General features: G+C 58.4%; 1 protein-coding gene across 16 annotated transcripts in view; it reads left to right on the top strand.

Annotated features, from left to right (window-relative positions):
• Positions 1-14780, top strand: part of FBRSL1 (fibrosin like 1) — an 87313-nt gene that overhangs the window by 51080 nt on the left and 21453 nt on the right. For all 16 annotated transcript variants that reach the window (XM_021074105.1, XM_021074100.1, XM_021074111.1 and 13 more), the window contains exon 5: positions 2148-2177. In XM_021074105.1, coding sequence (XP_020929764.1) covers positions 2148-2177 — 30 coding nt within the window. The remainder of the gene's footprint in view (positions 1-2147; positions 2178-14780) is intronic.

Here is a 14780-nt window from a genome sequence, read left to right as displayed (position 1 = left end):
AGAGCGGTCATAGGACTTGCCCAAGGCTGCACAGCGTGGGTGGCAGCACAGCATCAGATTAGGCGTCTGCTCCAGAGCTGTGTCTTGGGCTCCCCACCATACCCAGCCCATCCCTGGGGGCCTAAGATCTGTCCCCTGCTCTGTGGACTCCGGGCCTGGACCTCCCAACCCTTACTAGGGTGACTCTCTCCAAGGCTGCCTGAGCCCGTGAAGGTCGCCTTGCTGAAGCAGCTCCCACAAGACAGATGTGGCTCTTTTTCCCTCCTTGTCCTGATTAATTGCCTCATTCAATTCCGACTCTATTGCAGTTAAACATTAATTCAGTAGGACTTAATAACGTGAATTCATTTACGACATGGCCTGTGCTGGCTGAAAACGGTGAGCTCTTTGGTTAATTATAGGCTCCGTGAGCTCTCACCAGGGGCACCGTCCAGAAAGCAAGCCATGGGGAGAAATGTGAAACCAGACCTGGGGTGCAGCGGGGCCAGGCCTTAGGGGTGCTTCCAGGCGCCCCAAGGGAGAGGTGTGCCGCCTGCAAGGCTCAACCCCCCCTGACAGTTTGATGGGATTGCAGTTTCCACCTCAGGGGCTCAGTGCTGCTAATTAAGCATGAAGAACCCGACTGGGGGTCTCCGGCAGCTCCTGGCAGCTCAGCTATTTCTGTATCAGCTGCAGGGTCAGAGGGGTTCCTAACCTCCCACAGCCCTCCCCCTCTAGGCCCCCCCAAAGGCCACAACCCCCGGTTCCCCTACCCTTCTCTCCGGGCACAAAGAATGTCCTGAAGTGCCAGTCACGTGTCTCCACCACAGAGCTCACCATGCAATGAAACTTGGCATATTCCGCATGTTCTGGCCACTCACATTTCCAGCCTCATCACCCATGCTCACCTTCCTGCTAAGCCTTCCGCTTACGCCGACCAGCCATGAGAGGTGTGTCTGACCTCTTACCATGGTTGTTTGCCCAGGAGACTGGGCTCAGGGTCTCTTCTCTCCTTTTCGAAGGGACACCCACCCTGGAGGTCTCGGGCCAGGCCCTCTGGAGGGAAGAAGGTCCCTGGGGCTGCTGGACCAGGAAGGCTGTCAGCCTCAGGATGACCCCCCAAATGCTGGGGTCCCTGCTGTCCCCAGAGTCGCTTTCCGGCTGCAGTGAGTGGCTGACAAAGCTCAGGACAGGTCAGCACGACTCTGTGAAGTCTGTCATGGAACCACTCCAGGGCTGGGGGCCTGCCCCATTGCCTGCGTGGGTCTGGTGGAGGACACCCCGCACGTCTGCCTGGGGCCCCAGGAGATTTATTTCCAGCGGTACAATTCACTTGACACAAATGTGTCACAACTGCAGTTGCTGGGAAGGGATTCTTTTTCCTTTATGTTCTTTTAGGGGGACAATTGCTGTGGTTTCTAGAGCAGCCTGTCTTTTCAAAGCCCTGCTTCCTGAAAATGGAAAACAGAGATTTGTTTGCACGATTATCACAGTCTTTCGTTAACCAGCTGTGCTAGTGCGGGAGCGCACTTTCTATTGGTGTGTCCACAGAGGGTGGGGCACCTGCCACCCCAGGCTTGTCCTGATGGCCTGTCTTCAGCAGGGGTCCCAGCGCCCTGCCCCTCCCCCCATGCTGTCCCTTCAGGAGAGCTCAGGCTGCCCCAAGGCTGGGCTTCTGGGCCTCCCTGCCCAGGCAGTGACTCGTCCCTGGAGACCAGGTGCCCTCCCCTGAGCTCTGGTTCATCAGCCTCATAAAGCATGCCCTCATGCGGGTGCAGAAGGTGCCACCCCAGGAGCTGAAGTCAGCCACATTTCACCTTGGAGGGGGGTGCCCAGGGAGTGGGGGGCTGCTCCATGTGTTAAGTGGGGTTACCTGGGCGTGGGAGGCTGGTCTGCATCTGATGCTCAGGTGTGTTCCTTTCACCTCTGCCTTACCTGCCCCTTCCCCAGCCCACCCCTCTGCACCCTCCCAGGGCCTCCATGGAACTCCAGCCCAGGGGCTTGCCAGACCCCTCCTAGCTCCCAGTACTAGCACCCACGGTTCACCATTGTGGGGGCTGCCCCAGCTGAGACCCCTCCCACACTCTCACCTTCCTAGCACCCAGCCTGCCCATGGGGTGCTGTGGGGCGCTGACTCATCCTTTTCTCTCTCTCTCTCTCCCTTGCAGTGCGACAGCGAGAGCGACGGGGATGACAAGGTAAGCCCTCTTCCCCTTCACTGTCCCTTCTGCTGACCTGGGCCCCAGCTAGTGGGGCCCTGGACACCACGCAGAAAGGTCATGGTTCTCCTGTGGGGCATGTGGGGGGGCGTGTGGCCTCCCTAGGGGTGGAGGCCCTGACTTCACCTGGCCAAGGACCAGATGCAGAAGATGTGTCGTGCTGGGATGCTGCCAAGGCTCTTTGGGACCACAGGACCTGCCCAGCTCCTGGGCCGTCGGCAGCTGTCTCTGTCCAGGGTTCCCTGGGGTGGGACCTCCGTGGGCAGAGCAGGGGCCACGCCTCCTTGGGCCAAGTGCAGCCTCCAGCATTTCCAGGCTGTGGGCCATAAACATCACCCCAAAATAGAGACTCCAATAATAGCAGCCTACCCCTTGCAACCTCCCCCCACTCGCTGCTTCTCAGGAACAGTGAAGTTGCCTCTAATTTGCATGTTAGCACAGGGATAATCGAGGTGCCTTCAGGCCTCCTGCCTTCCTTTCCAATCCTGATTTGCCCATTGGGATTCAGGAGTCCTAGGTCCTAGTCATCTACTGGGCCCTGTGTCCTGTGGGGAGGGGAAGAGGCCACCCTGAGCTCTGGGTCACCTACTGGGTGCTGAGCTCCATGCCAGCAGGGATACAGCAGGGGTCACCACTCAGCGACAGGAGTGAGACCCACACTTGTCTGCTTGTCCCAAAGCCTCATGGGGCAGGACTCTGGCAGAGATCATGGCACAAAGAAGGTAAGGAACCTACCTAAGCTCGCACAGCTGGAACCTGCACAGGCTGGGCTCACAATCCTTGAATAAGCCAGCAGCCCACTTGAAGAGTCTTAGGTGGCAGAGCCCCTGCATTCTCAGGGCAGGACCCCTCCAGTGGTGGCACTGACCACCAAGGAGGATGAGTGCCCAGGCAGTGGGGACAGTGTGCAAGGGAGGCTGACAGAAGGGCTCACTGAACACTTGCCGGTGTCCAGGCAGGTTTTTGTGAAATGGAGGTATGTGTGGTGTGTGGTTCTTGGTTTCCTCTTCCCGGTGTGTCCTGGCCTGTGTGGGCAGGAGCCATGGATGGGGACCAGTGGACCACCAGCCCCCTCTCAGACAAAGCTCATGCTCAAGTCCTGCTCAGCTGATGAGGTGTGAGCAATGTGCAAAGGCCGCTTGGCAGGGGGTGAGTGGGGTCAGGGCAGGCCTGCAGAGGATGCCTGGGGTCCGGGTGACACTGTCACTGCTCTGGGCCAAGCAAGTGGCTCTCTGTGACCCAGAGAGAGTGTTTTATCCCAAAGGCCTGGGAGAGGGGCAGGTGCGGACAAGAGGAGTTCTAAGGACAAGCCAGCCAAGATGAGTGGGCCCAAAAGCCCTGTGTGGGGTCACTGTCGTGGTCTGGACTGTCCTGGGAAGGTGGCCAGAGGGCAGAGCAGCTGGGACATGTCTGTGGTCCCGAGTGCCCTCCCCTCAGCCATAAGTGGCCAGGGCATCAGGCCACCAGGGCACTGGGACAGGTGCCGTGCCCCCCTGGGATGTCTTTAAACCGATTAGATTATGGCTTCTGGTAAAGTGCTACGCCAGCCCCAGCACCTCCAGCACCTCCTCTCATTGGAGACCAGTTTCCCCAAAACACTCTCTGAAGCCAAGGGCTGCCCTGAGGGAGGGGTGGGGAGGGGCTTCTGAGACCCTGAGGCTGCTGACTGCTTCATCCAGGGGCCCTGCAGCCTGACTCCTTGGGCAGTGCTAGTCCTGGTATGTTTCTCCCTTACCTCAGGGCCCAGCCCTCCTGCAGGAGCGACGACCCTGGGAGTGGAGACCGGGGGCGTTGGCAGGGACAGAGCCAGGCCACAGCCCCAAACAGCAGCCTGACCATGCACGCGAGAGCAGGCGCGCACTTCTGCACATGGCCGTCGACCCTGGGCAGGTCTGGAGTGGGTCTGGAACTGCTGGTTCTGGTCTTTCTGGCGATTCCCTGTGCCACCTGAGGGAAGAACCCACTCTAGAGGGTTTTCAGGAAGGGGGAGGTCTGAGTTCCAGGACCCTCTACTGGGAGAAACTGGCCAGGTCTGCATTGGGGCTGACCATTCTGCCTGGCTGGGCACTGGCCCAGACCCCCTTGGAACTTTTGCTGGGGCCTCGGTGGCTCTGGGTCCTGGGGAGGAAGGGCGGGGCCCAGTCTTTCTCACGCTGCGACTGGACTGCACAGGGGACGCCCCAGCTCTGCGTGTGACAGCCATGGACTCCATTGGGCAGCCAGCCAGGGCAGGGATAGGGAGCAGAGAAGCCTCCCACACCCCATGCCTCAGTGTCCGCAGCTGTCCTGTGAGTGCTGGGGGTGCCTCTCGTGGGTGGTGGTGAGCTCTGAGTGAGTTAGCCCAGAGTAAGGCAGCCCCTGTCTGCCACTGCTTGTTTGTGGGGGGACCAGTCCCCTGAAGTGGGCAGAGCTAAGCCACAATTCAGAAGGCCCCTTGGCTGGTGAGCCAGGAGAAGGTTTCCTCCCTGGCCTCCCAAGGTCGCCTTCTCTATGAGCACATGGGGCTTCAGTGACATTAGGGTGAGATGGAAGGCAGAGGGCAGAGGCCAGATGCCGTGCAGTTGACTGTGGTGCAGCTCAGCCCGGGTGGAAGGGGGTCTGGACTGAGCCCAAGGGCTGCCTGATTTGGGGAGATCTTGAGGCTTCCTGGAGCAGCCACCTGGGAAAGGGGCTCCCCCTAGGGCCCCAGGGCAGTTCACCAACTAGCAGGGACAAACTTGGTATTTCTGCCACTGGGACAGGGATGTGGGTGGTCAGCACAGGCTGGACTGTGAGGACTCAGCGGGCCCTAAATGGCACCTGGGCTGCAGGTCTGGATGCTGCAGCAGCCCCCACCCCCACCCACCACCGTCTCTTATCTGGGCACCACTGTTTCCTTGCTTATCTGCTCACATCTCTGCCATTACCAGAAAGATGCAGATACCTCTATTATCTACACAACAAACCCCCACCTCTGTCCTGGCTTTCAAGGTGCAGATGCCGACTTTCCACCATATGTCCCTATATCATTTTGGAGCTGCATTTTACCATTGTAATGAAAACTGGACGCAGTAGTGGCTTATTCTCAACCAAAAGTCCAGATGTGGGCCTTCCAGGCTGGCCTGGCCTCTCCATGATCATCAGACTCCTCTGTCTTTCTGCTTGGCCATTCTTAACTTCCTTCCCTTCCCTCACAGTCACCTCTTAATCCACAGAGGCAGCTGTAGCTCCAGCCGTCACATCTGCATGCCCCCTCCCACACCATTGACCATACAGATCACCTCCTGCATAGTGAGGCATGATGTTATTGGTGCAAAATGTCCAGTGGGGCTGAAGCAGAAGGAGGGAGGGAGGGGATGAGCTCAGAGGGGCCACATTGCACTGCTGGAAGTTCAGATGTTCCAAATGCAATGAGGGAGGTCCCTGCCACACAGCCTTGCCCTGGCAGCGCTCCCCAGGGACACCAGTTATGCACCATGGACATTATCTGAGGTGCAGACCACTTTGTTTCCTTCGCGCCTGGGACACCCTGTTACTCGAGGCTGTTTGGTTCTGAGCTGGGGAGATGGGAATGAAGAGTTTGGGTAGAAAGAGACGGAGTTCCTTCTGTCCTCCTTTACCTGGGCTGGGTTTCAGGGTGATGAGTAACTTTCTCCAGGCCCATCAAAAGGCCAACACACAAAAGAAGAAAGGTAGGGAGGGAGAGAAGAAAGGGAGGAAGGGAGAGTTCCCTGGTGGTCTGGTGGTTAGGAATCTTTCACTGCCACAGCCCACGTTCAATTCCTTGTCTGGGAACTGAGATCCCACCCACATCAAGCTACTGCTGCACACCATGGCCAAAAGAAAAACGTGGGGGAGGGGAGTTCCCTGCTGGCTCAGCGGGTTAAGGATCCAGTATTGTCACTGCCGTGGTGCAGATTTGATCCCTGGCCCAGGAACTTCCACATGCCACGGACACAGCTAAAAAAAGAAAGGCAGGTGCAGGTCAGAGGGCCAGGGTGGACACTCATCTGGGGCCTCCGCCAAAGTTGCCATCCCTCCCCTTCCCTTTCCCCCAATGCAGTGGGCAGGAACCTGCTCCCAGAGGCAGAGAGAAGGGCCCCTGCCCCTCCAACCTCCTTCCTCTGGGCGCAGAGCCAGTCAGGGAGGAAGGCGCAGCGTCTCCACAAGTTTCCAGGATGGCGAAAGTCCTGACCTCATGAAATTACCAGAGCGAGGGCGGGAGGGCAAACAGTGTCCGCTTACAGCAGTGCCCTGGCCTCACCTGGAGCCTGGCCATGAACCCATACCTAGAACAAGCTGGCAGCAGCATCACACGGGGTGCCTTCCAGACTGCACAGCTGGAACCAGCTTGACCTGCCACATTCCTAGGCGCACAGTAGACTGGAAGCAGCCAGTCAGAAGCCACCTGGGCTGGTCTGGGAGGACAGATCAGTGGAGGAGAGGCAGCTGCATGTGCAGGGGCGGGCAGCAGAGAGAGCAGCCGCAGCTCCCTGCCCTGAATCTAACTCCACACATGTGCTGGGCAAGCCCCCCTGGAAGTCCCCTCCCAGATGGCACAGCAGGAAGAGCCTGGCTCCCCCCAAACCTGCCAGCACCCAGAGTCAGACATGCATGCACCTTCAGGGAACCACGGTTGCCCCTCCCGCGCCACCCCCTGGGTTCCTGCAGCCTACCTGCCTCTCACCCCCTGGCCTTGGACTCTGCCTCTGGCTCAAGACTCAGACACACTGAGGACATTGTGCCTGCAGATGCGGGCAGACAGTTGGAGAACAGCAAGGCCTCTCCCAGCCAGTCTAGCCCAAGACGGACCTGCAGACAGACAGGAAAATCTCTGCATTACCTCCCCTTGCAAATGCCCTCCCCGCACCTCTGAGGGACCAGGGCAGCCCATGCCCGGGTACTGCTGTCCCCCTCCCCTATCCTTGAAGCCCTCTTCCCCACATAACCCCCCCAACGTGCTTCCCCATCCCCACCCCCATCTCCAGCCCTGCTCTGGGCACTTGCCTGCTGGCGGGGGAAGCAGCCCGTGCTGCCAGAAGGCTCGGGAGCCGGGCAGCCAGATGGCTGCGGTTGGTGTCTAACTGCTTTTTTATTGGAAAAATATGGGGTGAAAAATTGTGTGGGGCTCATTAGACAGCCCGCTGGCCCAGACTGGCTGCCGTCTGCCTGAGCGGCCCCTCGAGGTGGCTGGCTGGCCAGCGCTCAGCCCTCTCTCAAGAGATGTGTGTCTGTCTGGCCTGTCTGCCAGGCTTACCCATCCCCCCAGCCCACACCCCCACTACACACGCACACTCCGCCAGGACGTGCTTCCAGCGCTGGGCTGCAGGAACGAGGAAGGACTGGGATGGGGTGGGCAGGCAGCTGGCTGCAGGGACGGGGTCCTCCATGGGTGGCAGCACAGGGTCAGACACGGCCTGAGGGCCAGATTCCCCCTGAGCCCCGGTATCCTCTTTGCTAAATGTTGTGAACAGGCGGTCAGGGTGGTCTCTGAAGCTTGGGGTGGAGGCAAGGGTTCCAGTGGAGGGGGAGGCAATGTGAGCCCCTGGCCCTGAGTAGCCCCACTGCTGGCCACTGAGATGAGCTGAGCCAGTGTCCGCCTCCCCAGCACATCCTCTTCCCAGGCCCCAGGTCAGCCTTGTCCTTTCTGTGTCCTCAGTCTTCAGTGGGCACAAACTCTGGCCCAGGCTCCCCTGCCTGACTAGGGCCCCATGAACTCCATCCTCTCACCTCTGAAATGAGGCTCACCAGGTCTACCCCTCAGGCCTCCGTGAATTGGCAAGGAAAGGGTGTGTATCTTGCTACCCTGCACAGGACAGGTGCTCTCTGGATCCCAGGCCCCTCTGGCAGGTGTTTCCACTTGTCCCCACCACCACCATCACCACCACCACCACCACAGCTGCCCCTCAGGGCCTCCCTGCTTACAGAGGTTTTCCTCTATGTGTCTCTCCCAGCCCCACTCCTGAGAACAACCCTCACCCCCACCCCATCCCCTCTCTCCCAGCTTCTCAGTCAGCTGCAGGGCCCCCATCCCAGGCCGGTTGCCATGGGGACAGAGGTAGGAGCCTTAGATGGCGCGGGGAGTGCCTGCACAGGGCGAACTCACAGGGGTCTCGAAGGTGGACTGGCTTCAGCAGCCCCTCCCCCAGCCGAGCGCTTTGACCCCTAGGGCTGCTCTGCCTTCCTGTGGATCTGCCTGAGGGAGGGCCTTCGGCAGTTGATCATGAGAGTCCTGGGCAGGCATTGTGGGCAGTGTGTAGGTCCCAGCAAGGACCATGATCTGATGACTAAAACGTAGCCCACACCTCCTGGGCCCTGTACACATCAGCCAATTCAGCCCCACTTAACCCTCTGCAGTGGCCTCTGTCCCACAGCCCCATTCTCAGCGAGGAACCCAAGAGACAGGAAGGTTCTGTCATGTGCCCAAGGTCCCCCAGAGTGAGGATCTGCCAGGACTGGAGTCCGCAGGGAGAGTGAGGCACGGTCGGGCTCTCAGGCTACTGCAACTGTCCTAGCAGATGATGGTGCGGCCTGGGCTGTATACACAGGGGCAGGGGTGGCTAGTGTCCTCAAATTGCCAGCACAAAATGCCACAGACTCCATGGCCTAGAACAGCTCAAGTTTACAAGGTCAAGAGGTCAGAAGCCCAAAATGGCCACTAGGCCAAAATCTAGTTGGGCTAGTTCCTCCTGGAGGCTCCAGAGGGAGCATGGTTCCTCACCTTTCAGCTTCTGGAGGCTGTCGTGTTCCTGGGCTCCTGGCCTCTTCATCACTCTGACCTCTGCTTCTGTGGTCATGTCTCTTTCTCTGAGTGGCCCCTTGCCTCCCTCTTTTTTTTTTTTTTTTTTTTGGCCACACCCATGGCATGCAGAAATTTCTGGGCCAGAGATCAAACCCACACCACAGCAGTGACAACACCAGACCCTTAATCCGCTGCACCACAGGAAACTCCCCTGCCTCGCACTTATAAGGACGCTTGTGATCCCATTGGGTCCCCCAGGCCAATCAGGATAACCTCCTTGTTGTAAGACCCTTAGCCTTGTCCACAGAGTTCCTCTGGCCACATAAGGGGACACATCACAGTTTCTGAGGATTAGGACATGGACATCTTTGAGGACTATCATCCTGCCATCTACAGGGGCAATGCCCAGGTCTCAGGTGGCAGACCAGGGGTGCTGAAGGAGCAGGTCAGGGTAAGGGAGGTGACGAAAACTCAGGTCACAGTAGCCTAAGTAGGGAAAGTTACTGGAAGGAGAGTGGGTTTCCTCTGTGCGGGGATCAGGGCCTCACTGATTACCCAGGACCGCCTGTCTAGGTGGCAGCCCCAGTGCTGGCTGGCCTGCCCCTCTGCCCCTCCAGAGCCCATGCTCCCATGCTCCTACCCAGCTCTCTGGGTGCTTGTGGGACCCCAGTTGGATGCAGTGGGATGGGAAAGGGGCAGGGAGATTCGGGGGGGCGGGTCTCAGACTGGGAGGGTTGGGTCTAAGGAGCCTGAGGGATGTCCCAGCACAGGTGAGACAGCTGTGATGGCTCAAACTAACTAGGAAGGGCCTTTGGTGGCAAAGATACCCCCTGGAGATAGAGAATTGGAGGTGAGCACCCACCCCCGGAGGCCCCCATTGGCAGGCACCACGTGGCATGAGGCCCAGCACAACAGTAATGATGGGCGAGCCTGCTGGGCTCAGCAGGAAGCTGGGGTGCAGACTTGGGTCACGGGACCCAAGTGCAGGGAGGGACTTGAACCTGCACCTTCCAGCTGAGTGGAAATGCTGAGGCTGAGAAGCAGGGAGGCAGGAAGAGGCTAGAAGACCTCTGTGGCGGGGAGCTGCCTGTCTCTCCCGGGGTGGATGGGGCGAGGATTAGAGGGCAGCCCAGACACCCACCCTGTTCCCCCTGCATGCCTGGACTCCCCCACAGTGGAGGGATGGATTAGCATCCACAGGGCTGTGCCCCATGGGTTTCCCTGCAGGACCAGAGGTGCCTCCCCAGCCCGCCCCACCTCCATGGGACCTGCAGCCCCCTACCCCCAAAAGGAAGGGCTTGACAGCTGTTCTGGCTGAAGAGCCAGGCCTGCCTCCCGCCTCCACCATGCTGATGCTGTCAGGGGACAGGGAGCCGCCCTCGTATCCCTGCCCTGCATCGCACACTCGCACACAGACTCCCATGCTCACGCCAACGTGTGCACCCCCTCACACCAGAGAGTGTCACATACACATGCGCTCTCAGGCACTCACGTGCACACATACACCGGTGTGCTCAAGGCCCATGCACCTTCATACACGAGCTGAGGACACACTACCGTCAGGACTGGGTTGGTCAGGGTGCCCACCTCATGTCCCTTGGACTCAAGTACCACACACTGGGCGGCTTGAGCCACAGGAATGTATCCTCTTCCGGTTCCAGAGACTGGAAGTCTGGAATCAAGCTGTGGGCAGGGCCAAGCTCCCTGGAGTCTTCCTGCTTCTGGGGACTTCAGGCTCCCTTAGCTTGCAGCTTAATTGTTCTGTCTCCACACCCACCCCAGACCCCTTCTCTGTGTCTCCTCTGTGCAGAAGGACACGGTCCTAGGACTTGCCCTCACCTCCAGGACGTGCTCACATCAAGATCCTTATCTGAGTCACAGCTGCAAAGACAATTCCAAGTGCTGTTCTTTCTGAGGTTCTGGGTGTGTGTATCTTTGGGGGCCACACTCAGCCACCTCAGGAACAGCACGAGCCACAGAGGGCTATTGTGGCCACAGCTCTGAGGACGGCAGAGGGCCCAGGGCCTCCGGTGCCCGGGACCGTGGCCTTAGAAGCCCCTCTTGGTCCCACTCAGCATCCGCGTGGCTATTCTCCAACCCCATCAGATCCTCCCTCCTCCAAGCTTTCCAAAGGGTCTTCTCAATAATTGCATGAAATCCCCATCTTTGGCACAATCTCCGTTTTCTCGTTGTAGCTGTTTTGCACCAATTTGCATTTTCTGGGTGATAAGGAGGGCAAGGCGGTGTTGAGCAGGATCTGTGTTCATTAGTGAGCATTTGTAGGTTTTTCTGGCCTTTGCTTCTTTCCCAACACCATGGGGCTCGACCGCTCTGGACTCTGCCCCACCCCCCAGGCCCTTCCCACAGCGGAGCCTGCCAGCCTGGTGGAGGGGGTCTGGGCCCCAGTCCACACCCACGGCGTTGCTCTGTGCAGCACGGCAAGGACCAACCAAGGCTGGGGAGCCTGTCCCCCACCCCATCTCCCCACAACCCCCCAGCCACACTGGCCTCCTCACACACATCTCGGCAGGTGTGTCTGTCACACAGCCCACGTGCCTTCTTCGTCTGCAGCCTCTGCATTCACGTGCCCTGCAGAGAGGCAGCCGCAAGGGAGCGGGCCGGCTGTCACCGCCATGCCTAGCAAAGGGTTGTCTGGTGATTGATGTGGCTGAGTGGCAGTGGGGTGGGCGCTCCCAGTGCCCCCCAGCTGGGGTGGAGCCCCTCCACGGACCCTGTGATGACACCTCCCGCTTGCTCCGCATTACATGACAGGTGCGGTTATGATACTGGCTATTGAGCCATGAGCTGTGGGTAACTGTGGCCCTGACCTCTGCCGTCAGACTACATCATTTGGCCTGGAAGTCTGACATTGATGTCCCTGTGCTCTCTGATAGCTGCCTTTTATTCCTCCTAGTAATCTACTCCCACTCCATTTCCTTCTAGATTTCTAACCTCATTAAATCTTTCATATCAAGCTCCTTTCCTTTCTAAACAAAATTAAAGACAGACCGGCTCAAAATCTAATTTTACTCCCAAACCAGAGGGTGGGAGCGTGGCTCTAAGGTAGCGTGGCAGGGAGTACAGCCTCTTCAAGGACAGTTGGTGCCACGGTGGTCTCTGAAGTATAGCCATATCATTACAGGAAGACGGGCTCCTCTGAGATCTGAGGCTGTGGCAGCAAGGAGAGGCCCCAAGAGAGGAGCTGGGGGCCCAGGGAGACCTTGGCCGTGGCCTGCTGGCCAGACTTGGAGGCTCGTTCTGGATCAGAGTGACAAGGTCAGGCTGGACTGGCGAGGCGCTGGCAAATCTCCCAGCTGCTCTCCCCACCCCCACTAGCTCCTAAAACCTGTCACTGCCCTGGTGGGGTCTCCAGGTAGCTGGGCAGAGACTGGGTGCAGCTTGGCTGCTGGACACCAGCCCCAGCCTGGGCCCCTCATCTGTAGGACGCATATGGGCAGCCCAAGGGCTCGGTAGTTCTATTTGGGAGGAGCCCCTGACTCCATGCATCAGGGTCATGGCCCCACCGAGCTCTAAGCTCTGTGACCAGCTACTGGCTGACATCCTCAGGGTAACAGTCCCTGTCCTCATCTCAGGAGAGCCCACTGCCCACTCCCTTTCAACCTGCTTGTCACAGCAGCTGCTGACCCAGCCCCCTGCTCCCCGGCCCTGTGGTGGATCCTACAGAAGGGTCTTCAAGACTTTATCATCTCTCCTTAAACCCCCACTCCCAGCTCCTCCTGCTGCTCAGCACAAATGCCCAAGCTCCCTCCTGGCCCTCGAGGCCCTCAGCCCCACCCCACCTCCCTGGATGGCCCCTCGAAGTTGTTTCTGCCTCAGGGCCTGTGCACTGGCTGTTAGCCATCCCGGAGGACTCTCCCCAGAGCTTCTTCCCCCCAGCTTGGTCCTTCTCATCCTTCAGGTCTCAGCTCAGATGCCCCTCATGGGAAAACTTCCCCAAATGCCATTCAGAGCAGTGCCCGTCACAAGTTTTCACATCGCCCTTTACTGTTCCGCCTACCCAGTCTTGCACACGTCTTGCCTGTCGTCCCCACTAGGCTGTGAGCTTGACTCGGGCCTGGCGATGGGGGCGGATCGGCAGCTCTGCGCAGCCCAAGGGCCTGTTCTTCTGCAGTCCATCAGGGGCCCAGATGTGAGTGTACATTGAATGTGGCTGCTGTGACAAATGAGCACAAACTTGGTGGCTGAATACCACACATTGATTACCTCTCAATGTGGAGACCAGAAGTCCCACAGGAGTCTCCCTGTGGGGATCAAGGTGTGGGCTGGGCTGGTACCTACCTCTGCAGCTTTGGGGAGAACTCACCCCCTGCCTTTTTGAGCTTCTAGAGGTGCCCACATTCCTGGGTTCCTGGCCTCTTCCTTCATCTTCATAGCCAGCCAGGCAGCCTCTTCCGTCTCCCCTGAGCAAGGACGCTGTGATGAAGCTGTGCCCACCTGGGTTGTCTCCCCATCTCAAGGTCAACTCATGACCAACCTTCCTTCCACTTTGCCATGTAAGGTGGCTGTTCACAGATTTCCAGGGTTAGGCCTCTTGCTGCCGGCAGCAGAACCGTAGATCACACAACCCTCAGCATGACCATCTTTCTTCTTCCTGCCAGAGGCCTTGGAGCTGGGCCCGAGGGTGGCATAACCCCCAGGTCCCCGTGTGGTGTGCCCAGGAGCACACAGACCCACAGACACCCCCACCCCTGAGACAAAGGTGGCCCGAGAGTTGGGATTCTCCCAGGTCCTAGGTCCAGCCTCTGCTGCCTTCCCGGAGGAAGAGCGTGTCTTGACTAAGCCCATGGGTCAGGTCAGATTGCCAGGGTTCACATTGCGGCTAAGCCACATACCAGCTCCATGGCCTCCAGCAGGTCCCTTCACTTCTCTGGCTCAGTTTTCTCATCAGCAGAATAGGGGTGTTCTCCTGTGTCACAGCAGGTTAAGGACCCAGCACTGTCGCTGCAGCAGCTTGGGTTACTGCCATGACTGGGGTTCAGTCCCTGGTTTGGGAACTTCAAATGCCATGAGCAGGGCCAAAACAAATCCCCAAAATGGGGATGACAATAGTATGTCCCCAAGAACAGACGTAAGGGCCCAGTGATTCCATGTTTAGAAGCCATTTAGTGAGAGTTCCTGTTGTGGTGCAGCAGGAAACAATGACTAATTTCTGTGAGGACGCAGGTTCTCTCCCTGGCCTCACTCAGTGGGTCAGGGATCCCGAATTGCCATGAGCTGTGGTGTAGATCGCAGACCCAGCTCTGATCCTGCGTTGCTGTGGTGGTAGTGTAGGCCGGCAGCTGTAGCTGTGATTCAACCCCTAACCTGGCAACTTCCATATGCCGTGGGTTTGGCCCTAAAAAGCAAAAAAAAGAGGAAGAAGAAGCCATTTAGCAAGGGGCTTGACATCCAGCAAGTGCTGCACATGCACTCTTTTTAATGGCAGGAAACAGGATTTGGGGTTAAGACTTCAGGGAGGGGTAAAGGGAATGCATACAGTTGGTAAATAATTCAAATAGAACAAAAGGGTTTTAAAAGCCCCACCTAGAGACTGGTACCATCAGTCATTTCTTATGTAAGGTTGGAGGTTTCCTGTGGGCCATGCAAGTGCATGTGTTCGCCTGTGTTTTGCCACCTCTTGAAAAAGAAACACTGGCCCAGTGCATACGGTTCTGGAGCTGGTTCCCACACCACTGAATGGACCCGCCTCTGATCACCAAGCCTCGGGCAGGTGTTATGCAGGCCCTGAGCTGGGGTCCCTGGATGCCCTCACCAACGCTGACTTCCTGGTGCCTCCAACCCACTACAACTTAAGGGGGGGGTCCTCAAACTCCTTCCAGGCACCCCTTGGTCCCCTTACC

Source organism: Sus scrofa, chromosome 14 (assembly GCF_000003025.6).
Source record: "Sus scrofa isolate TJ Tabasco breed Duroc chromosome 14, Sscrofa11.1, whole genome shotgun sequence".
NCBI classification, from domain to species: Eukaryota; Metazoa; Chordata; class Mammalia; order Artiodactyla; family Suidae; genus Sus; species Sus scrofa.
The sequence above is the reverse complement of the archived record's forward strand: the minus strand, read 5'-3'. Positions and strand labels throughout refer to the sequence as shown.